The sequence below is a fragment of the Protopterus annectens genome, chromosome 1.part0 (genome assembly GCF_019279795.1).
Source record: "Protopterus annectens isolate FY-2018-M chromosome 1.part0, PAN1.0, whole genome shotgun sequence".
Classification (NCBI taxonomy): Eukaryota; Metazoa; Chordata; order Ceratodontiformes; family Protopteridae; genus Protopterus; species Protopterus annectens.
This window is the reverse complement of record NC_056725.1, coordinates 1,863,544,260-1,863,561,874: the sequence shown is the minus strand read 5'-3', so window position 1 is coordinate 1,863,561,874 and position 17,615 is coordinate 1,863,544,260. Positions and strand designations below refer to the sequence as shown.

The 17,615-nt window shown below is 41.3% G+C and overlaps 1 protein-coding gene across 1 annotated transcript in view; it reads left to right on the top strand.

The window, feature by feature from the left end:
• Positions 1-17,615, top strand: part of WDR70 (WD repeat domain 70) — a 2,546,720-nt gene that overhangs the window by 290,719 nt on the left and 2,238,386 nt on the right. The window contains exon 5 of the mRNA XM_044069907.1: positions 5,279-5,468. Within this exon, the coding sequence (XP_043925842.1) occupies positions 5,279-5,468 (190 nt within the window). The remainder of the gene's footprint in view (positions 1-5,278; positions 5,469-17,615) is intronic.

Genomic DNA, 17,615 nt, shown 5'->3' with positions numbered 1-17,615 from the left:
GGAATGCTGAGTGAGCATCTTGGGACATGGTGGGCGATCTATAACAGGCTACGACTTGAAATATGGTTTTGTCTGCTGATAGTTGCACATGGATGATCTCTGGCACATCATGCTGCGCCACTAACCTGGAGAAGTGGGTATCCTTGATGAATATGGATACACCTCCGCCCTTTGTACTGCGATCCAGTAACTGAGGCCGGAAGGTATGATATGAATTGTAACCTGGTAGTGCTGGGGTGCTCTCTGGAGCCTTGAACCAGGTTTCCGTCACTGTACAAACATAGATTTTCTCCATACTGAGGAGTGCCTCGAGTGCATGCATTTTGAGGTTGAGACTTCTGGCATTGAGTAGCATTACCCTTAGTTTTTGGTTACCTGTGTTGGTTTGTCCTTTGAGCCTTGCCTAAAAAAGGCACTATGGGGACGCAAGAGCCTTGGTCAGCATTCGAAAGCCTAGGGGTGACAGGTGCAAACCATCTCTGGCGAAACAGCGAGGCTTATCTTTCATGTCATCCCAGGCAGACAGACACTGGATCCCCTTAGAATGACACCAGAAGCTTAGCCATTTGTTGAAATTTATCATTTTGTCTTTGTATTGTGGTATCATTCTAGGTGAAGGTAGTATGCTACTCAAGGTCAGGGTCATACCTGCTTGGGCTACATGATCAGAGAGCTCCTCAATGTCTCTTTTCATGCAGTCCAGGGAGGTACGTCTTAGATCATTCACACCAACATGTACAATGACAGCGTCATACTTGTACTTGTTCTGGAGTGACCTAAGTGCCTGTGTTATGTGGCGGATCCTAGCACCCGACAGGCAGCTGACAGTAACTTTCTCCTTGTTCAGCCTGGTGAGTGGAACATCTGTGTGCCTTACTATAGAGTCTCCTATTACTAGCTTGTTGAGTATGGTGTTTTGCCTTAAGGGCTGTCATGAGGCACACTGCTGAGGTGAATTATGTGGTTTCTGGCTTGTGTTTGGAGGTGCAGGTTTCTTGCTTGTCTGCTTTGGAGGGTCCTGTTTCTTTTTCATATTGGTACCTAGTGCCTCCGAATATGTTTTTGTGTATTTATGTGTATGTTTTGCTGGTGCTTGTTTTGTAGATCCATGTGTGACTGGTGGTGTGATGCTAATGTGTCTCTTCTCCTCTTGACTGTCTGTTACAGTCATGGGTTGAGGGCGCTTGGCCTCCAGTCTGGCTGTTTATTTGCATCTCTCACAAGTGTTTGTGTCCAGAGGTAAGAGGAGAGGGTTGTCTGTATACATGATGCAGTTGTGACATTGCCTCAGGATGCCCAATTCCACCAGATGATCTGGAGAGTACACCTGAAGCTGACCTCTGGACATGCTTGGAAAAGTAAATTTCACTTGTCTTGTGGACAATCGAGGGTCTTGTTCTGTATTATAATAGTGCTGTCTAGGAGATTTGGACAAGTGCTGATTTGGGTTATGCAAGTGCTGCAATAAGAACAGTTGATCTGAAGCACTTGAGCTGAGGCTTGCCTAGTTCTAAGGGAAAATTTGCAGCACACACTTTGTGGAGCCAGGAATAGTATACCCCAGCTAACCGGCACTGCTGTGTGCGCAAGACAGCGCAAAAAGAGAGTTGCAGGGTGTTAAGAGAGAGAGATCAATGAGTTTGGAATTGACCCAAAATGGGCAATAAACTACAGTTTCTAAACAGTAACCACTCCTACAGGGACAGGCAGGCTGCTCAATGTTCACCACTGCCACTGGTGAACACAGAGACTTCACTTTAGCCCAAGTAAGCACTGGCCTCCAAGAAACTTACAAACAGTTGAGAACAGCAACTCTGTAACTGAACTTTTTTTTTTAAATTATAGAAAGTGTGAAAATAGCAATTTTTTTTTTTTTTTTGTTTAAGGATAGCAGAGACACACAAGTAGCAAACTAGTCAGAACAGTGCAATAAATGACCCCAATACGTGTGTCCTAGGTCAGAGGCAGGTAAAATGCAATTTTAAGAAAAAAACGATTTTAAATTAAGTGCAACACAAAAAATGCAATAAACAAGGCTCTAGGTATGTTCTAAATACTGTTTCTAACACAGATATCAACTTTTGAAAGAAAGAAAACGCCGAAAAGTAGGCTGCAATGCAGTTTTTCTAAGAAATAAATCAGAAGAAAATACTTAAATCTCAAAAGTTGCTTCAGATTGTAAAGAAGACTACCAGGGAATGGAACATATTGGACATTGTTTGCATTCCTAAAGAAATTATGGTTACTTTGTCAGTCTTTGCCATCATTGATGTACAATGATCATGGGTTATAAAGGTTAATTTGTTACTAGATAATGCTTCCAAACTGAAATCTAAACCAGTGCACAGAAGATTAATAAGAGATTATACGGGAACAAAACCATCACTATGTAAAACTAATTTGAGTGATGTGTTCAGTGGAAAAACTGCATTAGGAATGAGAAAAGCTTTGAAAGAGAAATTGTTTGAAAGCAAAAAAAATCCAAAAGATTTGTAACATCAGGATCTACTTCAGGATATATTTTTATAAGAGCAAGATACTTGATTAAGGTGAGAGACAAATATAAGAAATGGAACATAAATTAAACTCTGACTTTGAAAAATGAAATAAATAAGATGGACAGACAAATTAATAAAAATCTGAAGAAAATGTATATAAAGATATTGAGCATAATAGGAAACCATTTCACTAGCCTAGTAACATCCATACACACACAAGCTGTGGTAGGAGTAAAGACGTACGAATTGATAAACTGTAGATTCTAAAATTTATTCTGAGACACAACAGAGAGTATACATATATTTACAAATTCTTGTGTAAAGCATTTTGAATCCACAAAGTGGGGGTGATAAATTGTCCTAGTGGCATCCAGGTAGCCTCATATTATATTGAAAAATAACTACTCAAAATGGATCCAAACAGAGCACATGGAGGAGACGAAATTAGTAATAATTACCCTAGAATACTTTGGCCTAAACTTACAATACCATTATATCTATTATTTACTAGGTCTTACAAATAAGGGGCGATTCCTCAAGATGGGAGTCATCCACTTGTTAAACCTGCCTTTAAGGGAAAGGGGAGTATGACAAACCCAGAGTCCTACAGACCTTTCATGTTGTGGAACAATGATTGAGAAGGTTGTATTGGATAAATAATTTTCAGAACTGGAACGGTTGGGACATGAAATCATGCATCAGCATCCATATGTTGAAAATAGATCTATTTTCACCTGTAACATTATTTTATAAAAATATAATAGCTGCAATTGAAAATTTGTGCTGACATGTAATTTATATAGATTTAACTTCAGCATTTGATAGCATTGTATATAAAACACTGATATATTAGAACAACTTGGTATTGACATACTGTTACTCAGATGGTTAGCTGCAAGTCTTGCAGATAGGCCATAGTAAGTATCATACAGCATTTGGACAGGTGAAATTCAAAGTTAGTCAGGGTGTCCCACAGGTCTCTATAGTAGGTGCATGTTGTTTAGATTGTATCTTTCAGATATATCTTTTTCATCTGAGGTGTTCTACACTCTATGCTGATGACTTGAAAATGGGTAAACTGATTGCATGCACTAAAGACAGGGCATGCCTGCAAAAGAACTTGACTAAATTGGCCATTTTGGGTACAGGAGAACAATATGCTGGTAAATACATAAAAAAATAAGCTTGTGAGATATGGGGAAACGTAAATTGAAAGATAAATATTTATTACAGCACACAGTGTTTGAAACTGTAGATTAATTTAAGGACCCAGATAGATGGGATAGATAAACCTTTGAGTTTTTCTAATCATGTCATCCAGTTGGCTAATGATAGTTGTAGAACTATAGGTTGTATAAAAAGGTTTATAAAGTCAAGGAAGTCAGAAATGATGGTCATTGTTTATTAGTTACATTAGTCCCAAACTCTATTATGGAGTAACAATATGGAAACCTTAAGTTATTTTAAAAGACTAAAATATCTGAACTTGTACAGTGTTTCACATAGATATTTAAGAGGAGGCCTTATTCAGCGTTTAGGGACAACTACCTCTTGGAAAGTTTGGAGTTATCAAAAAGTAGTAGAGAAGAGGTTTCTAACCAACAGAATACAGGGCCTCCAAACCATGACTTGCATTTATAGATTGAAAGCCCTGTTACTTTACTCTGTATCGCAGAGGCTGCTGAGATGTGACTTGTGCCTGGCCTACCCAGTGGGTGTGATCCTGCCCTGATAGATAGGCTGCACATCTGCAAATCAAACGGGACAAGAGTCACTCGCTCTAGGGATCTTAACCAAGCCTGTGACATTAACAGAAGATGCTGGAAATTGGTTATCTGAGAGAGTAAATGATGCATGGAATAAACTACGAATTTACATTAAAGCAAGCACTACTTCAGATATTTTAAGAACAGCCTGGACACTTAGTATGAGATCAGCTGTTTTGATCTGTTGGCATTCTGGAAGGTTATTATTGCCAGTGTTTAGTTGCACAGTTGGCAAAAGGAGGCTGAGAGAGTCAAACATTTGGTCTGCAGGAAGCTGCATGTTGAGTGTATGGCATCATTCCTCTGCACTAACTGCGAGTCAGCTGCTAGCCTGCTTTGTTAAACTTGTTGTGCAGTCTCTTGCCATGTTTTAGTGGGCCTTCAGTGAGGGTTTCAGCTTTTATGCACATTTCAAAGGCATGCTGGAAGATGAGTGAAAGAAAACACTTACAGTAAATGTTTACTTTGATCGTTATCATTCCTGCCTGCTCATCTTCATAAGTGTTATGTGATTTCAGACTGAATTGTCTGAAATTAAAAACTAAGTATGTGAGACTATAAAGGTGAAAAATAACTGTTACTGTAAGATATTTTCTGAATCATGGAAAATGAATGTGAATAAATCAACAGATAAAAGTCTTTTAGAGGAGTACTTACTGGCCTGAATGAATAACTTACACATATTAAGTTGTACTGCAAAGTTAGTGTTATTTCATTAAATGCTTTCAGTAATACAAAATATTTTTTGGCACTGTTCATCTGGAAACTAGATGTCTGAAATGTGTCCTCATCAAGAGTATGTCTGGATCCTGTGGAGTGCCTTGTTTTGTAGAACACATTCAGTATTTCTTTGCTAACAGAAAAGCTAGACTGGCTATTTTGTTACCTGCCTCTGATTCATTGTTTTGAAGACCTTTTCATTTTTACTGTATGTAATATGTATGCATGTTACTGTAGTTTGTGGTACTTGGGTTTTTGTTATTTTATAGCTAATATAAGTGTTTCTTTAAACAGAAACAAGGTAAGCAGCAACAGTGATGATGAAAGTTCAGATGATGAACCAGTTGGTCCACCACTACCACTCAAGACATCTGGTTCAGGCCCAGATGATGGCAGTAGTTCTGATGATGATTTTATTGGTCCACCACTTCCCCCTGGATATGGAAAAATTGATGAAGATGAGGATGCAGAAGATGATGATGATGTAAGTTGCTTGAACTGTAAAGATTACACTTTCGATCACACTGCTTACCTTGAATTCTTCATTCTTTATGATTGTTTGAGTTTTGGCCTTCATAATGGTTTGGCATGAAGTATTTTTCTTGTTTGTTAGATAGTCTTGCAAGATAACTGTTTAAGTTCTTTTGCACTGTTTTACTAGAAGCAGAAGGAGTAGTATGAATGTAGTATTGGATGAGATGAGTGTTGGCATTCTGGTGTCTGTGGTGCTGCACTTTTGTGTCCAGGCTATCTTCATTATATACTGCTATGAGCTGCTGACTCCTTACTCCAATAAATTATCAAGAGCTGGGCTTGTATAACTTTCTAACATCTAAGCGTTTTTCCCTCAAGGAATAAGTCTTTTGACAAACCTCATTGTCAGTCTTATTCCACATTTCCTACTACCACAAACCTTATTGTCTAGTGATGTGTACGACAGTAGAATATTAACAGATCTTTGTTTCTATGAGCCCATTAGTAAGAGCGAAGGAGTTCACGTAAGAGCTGACATCAGGGTACTATAACATCATTACTAATATCCTAGATTCTACTTGTTTTCTGCCAGTGCAGGCATCTGGAAGTTTAGAGTGACTATTTCTTCATTCATTAGTGCTATTGAAAATAACTAGTTCATGATTTAATTTTTGTGCACTGGTCTTCTTAGTACAAATTTGATTATGAATTTGTCATTGACCAAATTAGGAAATGTCTTCCCTGGTTAAACTCGCTACACATTCCTGACTAGAACCGAAAAAAATTTTTTTTCCGTACATTTTTTTTTTCTTTTTTTTTTTTCTTTTGGCCCAGGTCCACTCAGTCTCATCTCCTTTTTGTACTCTCTTGTACTGTATTGGTTCTCATTTTCCACTGGTATATACTTCCAGGTGTGGGAATTATTATCCTTATGAGGTTGTGAGATATTTTGATACTCCTAACTGCCTTCCCCATTTGGCTACAGGTGCAATGTTTCTTGTGCAAACCCTTTGCAAATTCAGAGTTTTGCACAATAGGATTAATCGGGCAGAGTGCTGGCACACTGTGTTCATTTATTTTTCTTGAACAGTCTTAAATAGTACTCAGAATTGTTTGGTCTTACCTTGGGCAGCACTCTCAACACTCTCCCGCACGCTTTGCAAAACTATTGTCTGTTGTTGACTCTCATCTCTCCCCATTTGGCTCCTTAAGAGTTTCATCCAATAGTCTTAACTCAGGTCATCAAGACTATGTTTGTGGCCAGAATCTCTGTACTGCAAAGCAATGCTACTGGGATGATAGTATAAAAGAGAAAAGAAAAGCACAGATGTTTCTCTGCATATTTAATGTAGAAGAGCTTTATTAGTGAATAGTTAAAGCAAACGGTTTGTGAGTTATTAAATGACTTGGATTCTAAAACAGAGGAGCTAGCTGAAAACTTGGATATGTCAAAATTGACTTTCTGGACTTCGGTAAAAAATAAAGGAGGTGATTAATTGGGGAAAATGTAAGAAGAGTTTACGATTAGAGAAGACGAAAAAATCCTCTGGCATATACTGGGATGTATATAGAAGAGGATAGAGGTAGTGCCTAAATGCTTTCACACACATGGGTCCCTTCAAGTTATCTGTGGCATAATTCAAGCCTGGGATGTTATCAGTTCCCATGGGTGCTGTTTTTTTGACCTTAGAAAGGGTGTTCACGATCTGCTCTTTAGAGATGCAAAGTAAATGGACAGGTGGTACGGATGTCTTGGGATAAGTGTGGTGGGGACGGGGGAGTGACTTTTCACAGAACCTGTCTGCAAATTACATCTCAGCTTAGTTATTCATAATTACCATTAAACACATCTGTTTACAGCAGTAACAATGAAATAATATTGATTAATACAAAATTCACAGTTGCTTTATGGGTGCCAAGCACTGGAGTGAACAGCAAGTAGAGTGACACCATTTGTTCGACAAAGCCAGGTGGTTGACTGGTGTGAGAGATCGACAGTCCCTAATTAGGGAAGTATTTCCTTTCTGCCAGGATTGTACAGTCTTGGAGTTGGTATATATAATGATCACTGAGTGTGCGGGATACATCTCCCCACATGGGGTGATGCAGGGTGGCTTGCCCCCCTGCACTAATATTTGCCTTTGGTTTATTCCACATTGGGGTAATCCCCGGAGCATGTGCCGAATGTGTCGATGTCAGTTACTTGGGCACTTGCCATTCTCCATTGCCCTACACTCGAGGTGTGTGTGTGAGAATGGGTTCCATTCATTTAGTCAAACTGTGAAGTGTTTGAGCGCTTGAATGAGCTGCTGCAGTGTTCAGAAGGTAACTTTTTGAACTTTGCTGCCGTTTCTGTGCTCATGGTCGCAGTACAGTGTGGATCTGGAATATACCTTTTCCCTACAGTGGTGTGATTACTGAGTTGTCATATATAATTAGTAGGGGGGGTGTAAGAGGCATAGGAGAGCTTGCCCCGTACAAAAAATAGATTTTATTTTTTTGAATCTGTATGATTCGATTTTATCTGCTTGAATCTTTGTTTTGATACTTTGAGTGTTTGACATACTCTTATGAGTATGTATGTTTGTGTATATTTTTTAAATAATAAATATATTTTTTATGCTAAAGAACTGAGCTCTGTATCTCAAGTCGCAAATTAAGCAGAGTGTTTTGCATAAGTGATATGTTTTGTTCTTAGATATATCCAATGCTCTTGTTTTTTTTTCTTGTTTTTACATATGTATGTTTATAGGATATGCCTGAAATATATCTGTGGTTAATAATTTTCAAGCGCACTGGCCAGTAGTGTCATGCTAGTAACTTCTGTATTGGTTGGAGGTTGTACACGCTACACTGATGCCTGCTGTATATCCATTAACTTTGCTGAAGCAGAATTATCTGGATCAAAAGACATTTGGATAAAAATGTGATCTCTGATAGCTTCTACTATGAAAGGACGTTATACATATGCTTGTGGTGCACAATGCCGCCAGGCTGTAGTAACCAGAGAAACTTACTAAAAATCAGTTTTGATCTTTGAGTCAGGGTCCTTATCATTAGAAGACAAATTTTAATTTAAAACGACTATTTTGGTCTGTCACTACTTATGATTCAGGAAATGCATGTTGATGCGAAGCTTATTGTAATAATTAAAAAAATGTCATTGATTTTGGAGCTTTGAGCTTTTTTTTTTTTTTGCATTGTCCAGAATTCATGAACAGAAAATTGAGGTATAGCCAGGGAAAAGACCCTGATTTTGTAGAATAGCTGCTAACTTAATGCAGTTGCTGGCAGAATTGGTGGAAAAGCTTCCAGACCCTGAGGAACTGATGTCTGACATTGGAGATTACTTGTGAAGTTGTTGTCATATCCTGTTAAGTGTTTGACTGATGTGTGGATTTCTTATGGAGATATACTGCTAGGGGAGTTGATGTCAGGCCCTGTGGATTCCCTGCCCAACTCTCTGGACATGCTGTCTGAATGTATAAATTTCCTGTTGGGCATTGTGACTTCCTGTCTCTGTGGCTTTGCTGTTGACTGCTTGTACATCTTGCCCGACTCCATGAATGTAGTCTTTCTTTCTTTGTAGAATTTTTGCTCGACTGTGATGAATTGCCACTTGTACTTGTGGATTTGCTGCCACTGATCATTGTGCAGTGTACAGGTGTTGACAGAGCTGTGCACTTTGGGGTACAGTCACACAGTGGCAGCTAATGAGCTGTACACTCTTCATCCAAAGATGGATCCCTAGCACACAGTGCAAATCTGCAAGCAGAACAGTGGAAATATGGAAGGAGGAGATCAGGATAATGCTTAAACATGAGAAGGCTGTACTGTGGGTGTTGTTGAACACATGTACTTTATGGGCTGGATGCAGTAGAAGAAGCCTAGGTTGGAGTTGTAGGGGTTAAACTACCATACAGAATGTCAAGCCAGTGGTAAGGTATATTGTTGCTGTTTAGAGATGATGTCAGCATGTTATGGAAGGACCATAACACTATCTTTTTAGGATGGTGAGAAGCTACAGATGACCACTACTCCACCACCACCACCATATGCTCAGCGTTGCTGGTAAGGAGGCAGGGTGCTTTATGAACCAGGTAAAATAAGAGGCATTAACATTAAACGACTGCCCTGCTGCTGTGTCAGACAGCAATATACCACTGTCTCAGACATAGGTCACACAGCATATACCCACTAAATACAGTTTACAGCAGCTCATTTCCTGGATACAGCTTGCGGGTGGAAGAGTCTGCCAAGACGTATCCTCTTCCAAGAGCATCACTCAGTAAAGGATATGGTTTTAAGGCTGTTGATTTAAAAAGCTGTTTATGAAGGAGAAGGATGGGTGCAGTGGGCGATGCAATGGTGCAGAGGTAAGCATTGTTTTCTCACAGCAAGAGGTCCTCCAGTTAGATTCTTGGCTGGGGTGCCTTTTGTGTGCATTCTGCATGTCCTCCCTGTGTTTGTGTGGGGTTCCTTCGGGTGCTTCGGTTTCCTCCCACATTCCAAAGACATGAGGTCTGGAGCGTTTCTCCCCATGCCTTCTCTGAAAACGGGCTCTGTCCCAGTCAGTCTTTCCCGGTAAACAAATGTTAAATAAATTACCACTTGTCGGAATGTGGAGGAGCTCTCACTTTTATAGATATGGATAATGAATGGCACATTTCTGACAGGGGTAGCAGTGTGTCAGCAGCTGTATGCTGTCCATGGCCAGTGTAGACTCTCCTTCCCCCCAACAGCATCTCTTTTTTACCCTTCCTTACTCACTAAATGCATGGAAGAAACCTGCCTTCTTGGTTTGGATGCATGCAGCAGAGTGATTAGAAGTGCAATTAAAGTAAGTCATACTGGATTTTGAGTGGGCTTCCACCACTGCTGTACTACTACTTCCCAATGGTCAGTCTGCAGGGGTGCTTATTTAATCTGTCCCATCATGAAAGGAGATGCTTCCAGCACAGCTGTTTGGAAGTTTGTAAATAATTATATGTGATTTGTGAATATCCACATGATTCATATGCTTGTGTTACAAATGTATTAGAACTGTATGTCGTATAAGATGGTTTGTATAGACATGTGTGCTGAAGAGGTATTTTATGAAGTGCTGTTTAAAAATGGATCCACAGCATGCCTTGCTGGAAGGGAACAGAAGTGTACATACACTGTTGTAACTGTTTGAATGTATATATTTTAACAGTGGAAACTGGAACATGAGGTTAACTTCAGAAAAATAGCTGAAATTAAATTACTTTATGGCAGCAAGGACATACAATGTCCGGGAGGGTGGCCTGATGGTTAAGGTGTTTGCCTTACAAACACAAAGTACAGGGTTTGAATCTCACAGGGGATAATTGGATAGACTTAAAATGGCTCGCAAGGGCAGTTAGCCTAGTACTAAACTATGAACCTATAAAACTAGGGAACTTTCTGCATTGTCTTGCAAGTGTTTTATTGTTTTATGACTTCTAGCAAGTACCAAGGTTTGAGGAAAAACCTTTGTGTATGTATTTTCACAGGCAGATGCTAAATGCTACCAGCCACATCAATGTTCGTTTTTCCCCTGAGATAGTCATATGACAAGAAATGATGTCATTCTGCAAGCTATCCCTGCAGTAATATTTGAGATATTAATTTGGGAAGTCTCTTCGTAAGAGACAGTATTGTGTATTTTGTCTTTGACCTGACAACATTAATATCTACTTACCACTTCTGTGTTGCTTGCTCTGAAGTAAGTGTACTAGAGTACAATGCTATTTTTTTGGATATAGTCAGGAATATAGCAAAGCTTATCTTAGGTATTTTTCTTTATTTGAGGCTGTCCTTCAGTGTTTTAAGTATTTATTGTGATTATGAACTCTGATATCACTGTACATATATATTTAGTATTGTCTTGTTGTTTTATTATTAAATATATTTAAACTTTTCATTGTGACTGGTCTGTCTAGACATATTTAAGCTGTGGGAGCACTTGCATATTTATTTGGTGACGCTGTGTAGGCCACTCCTAATAGCCATGCCCTTGGTCAAACTACCATTTGTATTGATAGTAACATTACACAGTAAAATTGGACACACTTTAAGGGCCTTAAAGTAGCTGGTAAGGAGTCACTGGTGGCAGGGGAAACTACCTTATAGTCTGGGCAGAAGGAGCATAGCTAGTAAACCTGTGCCAGCCTTGCCCAGGTGTGTGTGTGTGTGTGTGTGTGTGTGTGTAAAACTCGAACCTCAAAGTGTGTGTCAGCTACTTGGGCAGGGACACAAAGCACTGGGTTGACAGTGGGTGCTGAAGGTCTTGGCTTGGTCACTCAGGTGAGATCTCAGCTCTACAGTTGTGCCAGTGGGGGGGGGGGGAGTCTTATTGGGGATCTGGAGAAAGAGGGAGAAATCAGCCCCAGACCGACTGTGTTCGCTGTGTGCTTTTATGGGAAATTACACTTGATGCAGAGAGCTGCATCTGGAAATACTGTCTGTATACTTGTCATCCTCCCAATGTACGTCCCCCACTGGTGCTAGTGGTGAGGATTGAAGCTCCTTGATTACTGGGCCAGAGGTGGGGTGTCATATCTCGTAATATTTTTTGAAACACTCCCCCTGCCTGCCAGCCAGCAGATCCTGTCTTGTTAATCTGGTCCAATTATTCTCCATATACTGGAGTGAGGTCCAGTCGAGAAGGGCTATCACTCAGGCAGCCATTGGGGGTTGTTCACTTTTTGCTGTTTGAGTTTGTAATCAAAGTCCAAACTTCTGTTAACACGCCCAGGATTTGGCGTGGTGGGAGTCGGTGAGGGTGTCTTACTTCTGTAACCCCTCAGAACAGTGCTGCCACTAGAACGCAGTGTTCCTTTTTTCTTTTAACCAAATAAGCACACTTATCAAAATTATCCCTTTTCAAGGGCAACTTGGGAAATGCCAGTTTTCATATAGGAGAGGGCGAACATTAGGCTGTTATTTTAACCACTACAAATGGGGTAATAGGGACCAAGGTACAGGACAACAGCTTACGTTGACTGATGAAAGAATTAGTGGCTCATTCCCGTGTGGACATTGTTCGTTATGCAGACATATGTTGAAAAACAAAACAGTTTTCTAGTAAGAACAGTAGTAGAGTACATGACATCAGATTTTTTTTGCGAATTGTAGATCCGATTGGCTGGTATACCTAATGACATGTTCATGTGCTGCCTTTTATGTGGGGCAGACTTCGAGATCCATGCGTGTCCGTATGTCTGAACATCTTAGTGACATCTGGAATAAACGCACATCAAATGCCTTATATAAACATACACTCAAACACAGTAATGCAAAGTTTCACTTTGATTATTGATCATGTACAGGGGGACAGGACAAATAAATTGGGGTGGCATGTAATATTAAATAAAAAAGAGAGGGGTTAGATCATTAAACCTGGGGAGTTGTTTTCTCCAGGGCTTAATGACCACCTGTAATATGTGTCAGAATACAGTCCTGACAAATTGAGGATGTTCTTCGTCTTCCATTGCTGCAGTCCTAACAATTGGGTATAGTCCGCATCCAGTCGGCCCGAATACCAGAGTATAAGGCTGACGTTGGTCATGGCGCATTAGACTGACGTCAGTACGTCAGGGTACTAATGCGCATGACCGGCGTCCTATCCTCAGTCTTTTTTGCCGCGTGGTCCGATGCAGAAGCAGTTTTGCAAGTGCAGGTTGGCGTTCTGAGATATTTCCGAAACCGGAGTTTCAGACCGAATCAGAGTTGGCTAAGTACCCGTTGGGGAACATTTTGGTTTTTCTTGCCTCAGTATTTAACCGGATGTCAGAAAAAGTGAATAACTGTATTTCTTGTGGGAAACAGATACCGCATAAGGATTTCCATACTTTGTGTATACCTTGTTTAGGGCCTGAGCACGACGTTGTTGGTTGCCGCTCTTGTGCTAGGTTTAACAAACGCACTATTAAGAGGAGGTTAGACTGTGCCAGGTTAGTGTTTGGGAAACGTTGCAATTATAAAATGCCGCCGGATGCTCCGGCGCCGCTTCGCCCAGGAAGCACAAGGTCAAAACAGCGAAGCCTAGGGTTGAAGAACCGGCAGGCCCGGACGGCGGTTCTTTAGGAGGCTCAGTGGAGCCAGAGGTTTTGCCAGGAGTTTCTATGGAGTCTCCAGCAGAAACTTTACTGTTCCAGGATGTCCCATCTCAGGAGGCAGGCCAGGCTGAAGGGGCTTCTCAAGGGCCTATTCTTCCCTCTTGTCCCACAGTAATTGGAGCCTCTCCTTCTGTTGCTAAAGCTTCTTTAGAGGTAGGCCAATTTCAGCTTCAGTGGGGGCTTCTCCTAGCTTTTCGGGTTCTGTACCTAAGAAACATATGCTTAAAATGGCAGAAGATTTGATTACTATGATTAGAGGTTCTATGGGCCCTCCTGCTAAGAGGCCTAGGGTGGAGCCGGAGTTTGCCAGTTTTGAACACGGTTCAGAGGCTTCTGAGTCCTCTGGATGATTTACAGGAGTATCCTCCTTATTCTGATTCTGATATGGATGATGCCACTCCTTCGGCTTCTCCTCCTGAGGATTTTTCATTTTCAGAGACTCTGCATTCCATGAGGGAGCACTTTAAATGGGAAGGCCAGGATTACTCTGATTCCAGGAAGAGGCTTAGGGAATTCTTGTTTTTACCCCAGCATAGGCCCTTAGCTATACCTCCTGTGTTGACTGTGGTGGAAGATGTTTTAGCAGAGGCTTCCCTGAACCCTGATTCTTTGCCTCCTGCTCCTGTTAAACCTGATAGGTACTATAGGGTGCCTGAAGCTCATAAGTATTTGTTTAAGAGTCCTAGGGCGGACCCAGAAACTATTTCTCAGGGGCCTAAAGGTGTTAAAGCCTCTGTGGTTAGAAATCCTGTTCCCACTGACAAGGAGGCTAGGGCTTTGGATAGGTGGGGTAAGAAACTGTATACTTCTTCCACTCTAGCCATGAGAGCATTGAATTGTCAGTTCCACATGCTGAAATATCAAAATTATCTCCTTTCTCAATTGAAGTCTAAGGTGGATGCTTTGGCGGAAGGTATTGAGTGTAAAGAGTTGCTGGATTTGGTTTATGTGTCTGAACAAGTGGGCAAGCATTCTTTGCAATGTGGCTTTGATGCTGTGCAGGCCTCCTCGAGGGTGGCTGCCACTAGTTCTGTTCTTCGCAGGCATGCCTGGTTAAGAGATCAGAATTTGGCTGAGCATGTTAAGACAAGGATTTTGGATGCACCTTTACAGTCTGATGTTTTGTTTGGTTCGCCTGTGGAAGCAGTTTTAAAGAAAATGGAGGACAAAGCTAGATCTATGCAAACTGTTAAAGATTTTTGCAGGTACAGCCACCAAGTTTAGTAGAAATTGGCCTGCTAAGGGGTGGACTTATCCTGCTTATGACTCCCAGTCTAGGGGTAGGTCTAGACGTGGTAGGGGCAGGGCTCAAGGTTCTTTTAGGTTTAGAACAGGAGTTCACCTGCTCAGACTTCTAGTGAGGGCAGGGGTCAGTCCTTTCGTAAGCAGACCCAATGACCTGCCTTTTCAGCTGCCAGTAGATTCTCGCCTGGCAGCTCCTTTGGGAGGACGACTGTCTCTTTTCAAAGAAAATTGGGATTTAATTACTCAAGACAGATGGGTGTTGGACATTATTCACCACGGTTACAGGTTTTATTTCCATACAATGCCCCTTTCAAAGGCATGCCAGACGTTCCTCCTCCACAAAGAAAAGAGGCTCACAAGCAAGTTTCTCAGTTACTCAAAATGGGGCCATTCAGCCAGTCCCTGTATCAGAAAGGGGCCTAGGATTTTATTCCGCATGTTCCTAGTACCAAAGAAGGGGAACACGTGGAGACCAATTTTGGATTTATCTCTCCTCAACACTTATCTGGACATTCCCAAGTTCAAGATGTTGACGTTACATCAGCTTTTACCTCTGCTGGGCAAAGATCACTGGATGGTAACTTTAGATCTCAAGGAAGCTTACCTTCATGTGCCTATCAGGCTAAGTTGCAGGAAGTATCTGCGGTTTCGAGCTGGAGATTCTCATTATCAGTTCTCTGCATTGCCCTTTGGCTTATCTACTGCGCCCAGAGTATTCACCAAGGTTCTGGCTCCAGTGATAGCTTACTTCAGGCTACAAGGAATTCAAATCTATCCTTACTTAGACGACTGCCTGATTCTGGCTCAAGAAAAGGAAGACCTTCTACAGCATCTGGAATATGTTATAGCAGTGCTAAGATGCCTAGGGTATTCTGTGAACGAAATAAAGTCCAGTCTAGTACCCTCTCAAGACATGTGCTTTCTGGGTGTGAGACTGAATACAGCAGCCCAGATGGCCTTTTTAACCCCGGACAAACAAATGAGTCCATCATCTATCTCATCAGTCCGTGCTGACTGCAGGGACAGTCCTTCAAGCATTAGGGTTCATGGCATCTTGTATTCTGGTGCTTCCCAATGCCAAACTGCATATGAGGAAGTTACAATGGTATCTCAAAACTGTATGGACACAGCACTGCCAGGATTTAGACACTGTCATTCCCATAATACCTTGCCTTCAAAGGGAATTTTTGTGGTGGGCTCAGGAATGTCACCTAAACAAGGGACTCTCTGTGACCCGGCCAGAGGCGAGTCAGATTTTAACGACAGATGCCTCGGACATTGCTTGGGGAGCTCATCTACTTGGAAAGTGGATACAAGACAAGTGGCCTGCCAGACTACAGCATCTACATATCAACATGAAGGAGATGTTAGCAGTCCAGTTCGCTTTACTGGCTTTCAAGGAGTTACTTCTTCCAGGACAGGTGTTGATTCTAACAGACAACACAACTGTCATGTGGTACATCAACACGCAAGGGGGAACACATTCTTATCCTCTATGCAGGCAAGCAATGATTTTATGGGAGATTGCGCTAAGCTTGCAACTAACTCTTCAGGCAAGGTTTCTGCCAGGAGCACAGAACTCCTTAGCAGATGTGTTAAGCAGACTAATCATGGATCCCCACGAGTGGAAACTGGATCTTCATGTATTTCAGACATTGACAGTGTCATGGGGAACTCCAGACATAGATCTGTTCGCTTCTCCACTAAACCACCAGCTGCCAAAGTATTGCACAAAGGGGTTTCATCACACAGCTTGGAAAGTGGATGCTCTGTCTTTCAGTTGGGAAAATCTTCATGTGTATGCCTTTCCACCTCTGCCTCTTCTTCCAAAGGTGCTATTAAAGGTCAGACAAGACAGGCCAAGGATGATTTTGATAGCTCCAGATTGGCCTCGGCAACACTGGTACCCACTACTACGGAGTCTGGTAAAGAAGCCTCCATGGCCTTTACCTCTGATTCCTCATCTGTTATCTCAAGAGGACGGTCATCTGCTCAATGTCAAGCTTCACTCTCTTCATCTAACAGCCTGGCATATTCTGTGTTGAAACACAGCAGGTCTCAACTTCCTCAACAAGTTTTAAATGTGATTATGGAAGCTAGACGACCTAGTACAAGGAGAGTGTACGCAGCAAAATGGAAGAGATTTTTATTTTGGAGTGCAGCAAGGAATTTGGAGATTTCTGAGCCTAATTTGAGTGTGGCTCTTCAATATCTTACCGAGTTATTGGACAAAGGGTTGTCCTTCTCTTCTATTAAGATTCATGCTGCAGCAATTTCAGCTCACTATGATTGTGACCCACCTTTGTTTTCACATCCTTTGTTCAAGCAGTTTCTTAGAGGGCAAAGAATATAAGACCCCCACGTAGAGCTCCTACTCCTGCTTGGGATCTCAATTTTGTGTTGGAAAAACTTACTCTACAACCTTTTGAGCCTGCGGCTACTGCTGAATTGAAATATTTGTCATGGAAGACTGCTTTTTTGTTGGCTATTACTTCTGCAAGAAGGGTGTCTGTGTTGCAGGCCCTTATGGCAGTCGAGCGCTTTTTGATTTTCCATAAGGATAGGGTATCATTACGTACTAATCCTTCCTTTATGCCTAAGGTGGTTTCTAGTGTGGCTTTAAACCAGACTATTCATTTGCCTACTTTTTATGCAGACCCCCAGAATAAAGGGGAAAAGATTTTGCATACTTTAGATGTACACAGGCAATTGCGTTATTACTTAAGCAGGACTAAGGATTTTAGACAGTCTCAGCAGTTGTTTGTTTCTTTTGCTTTGAGTTCAGGGCA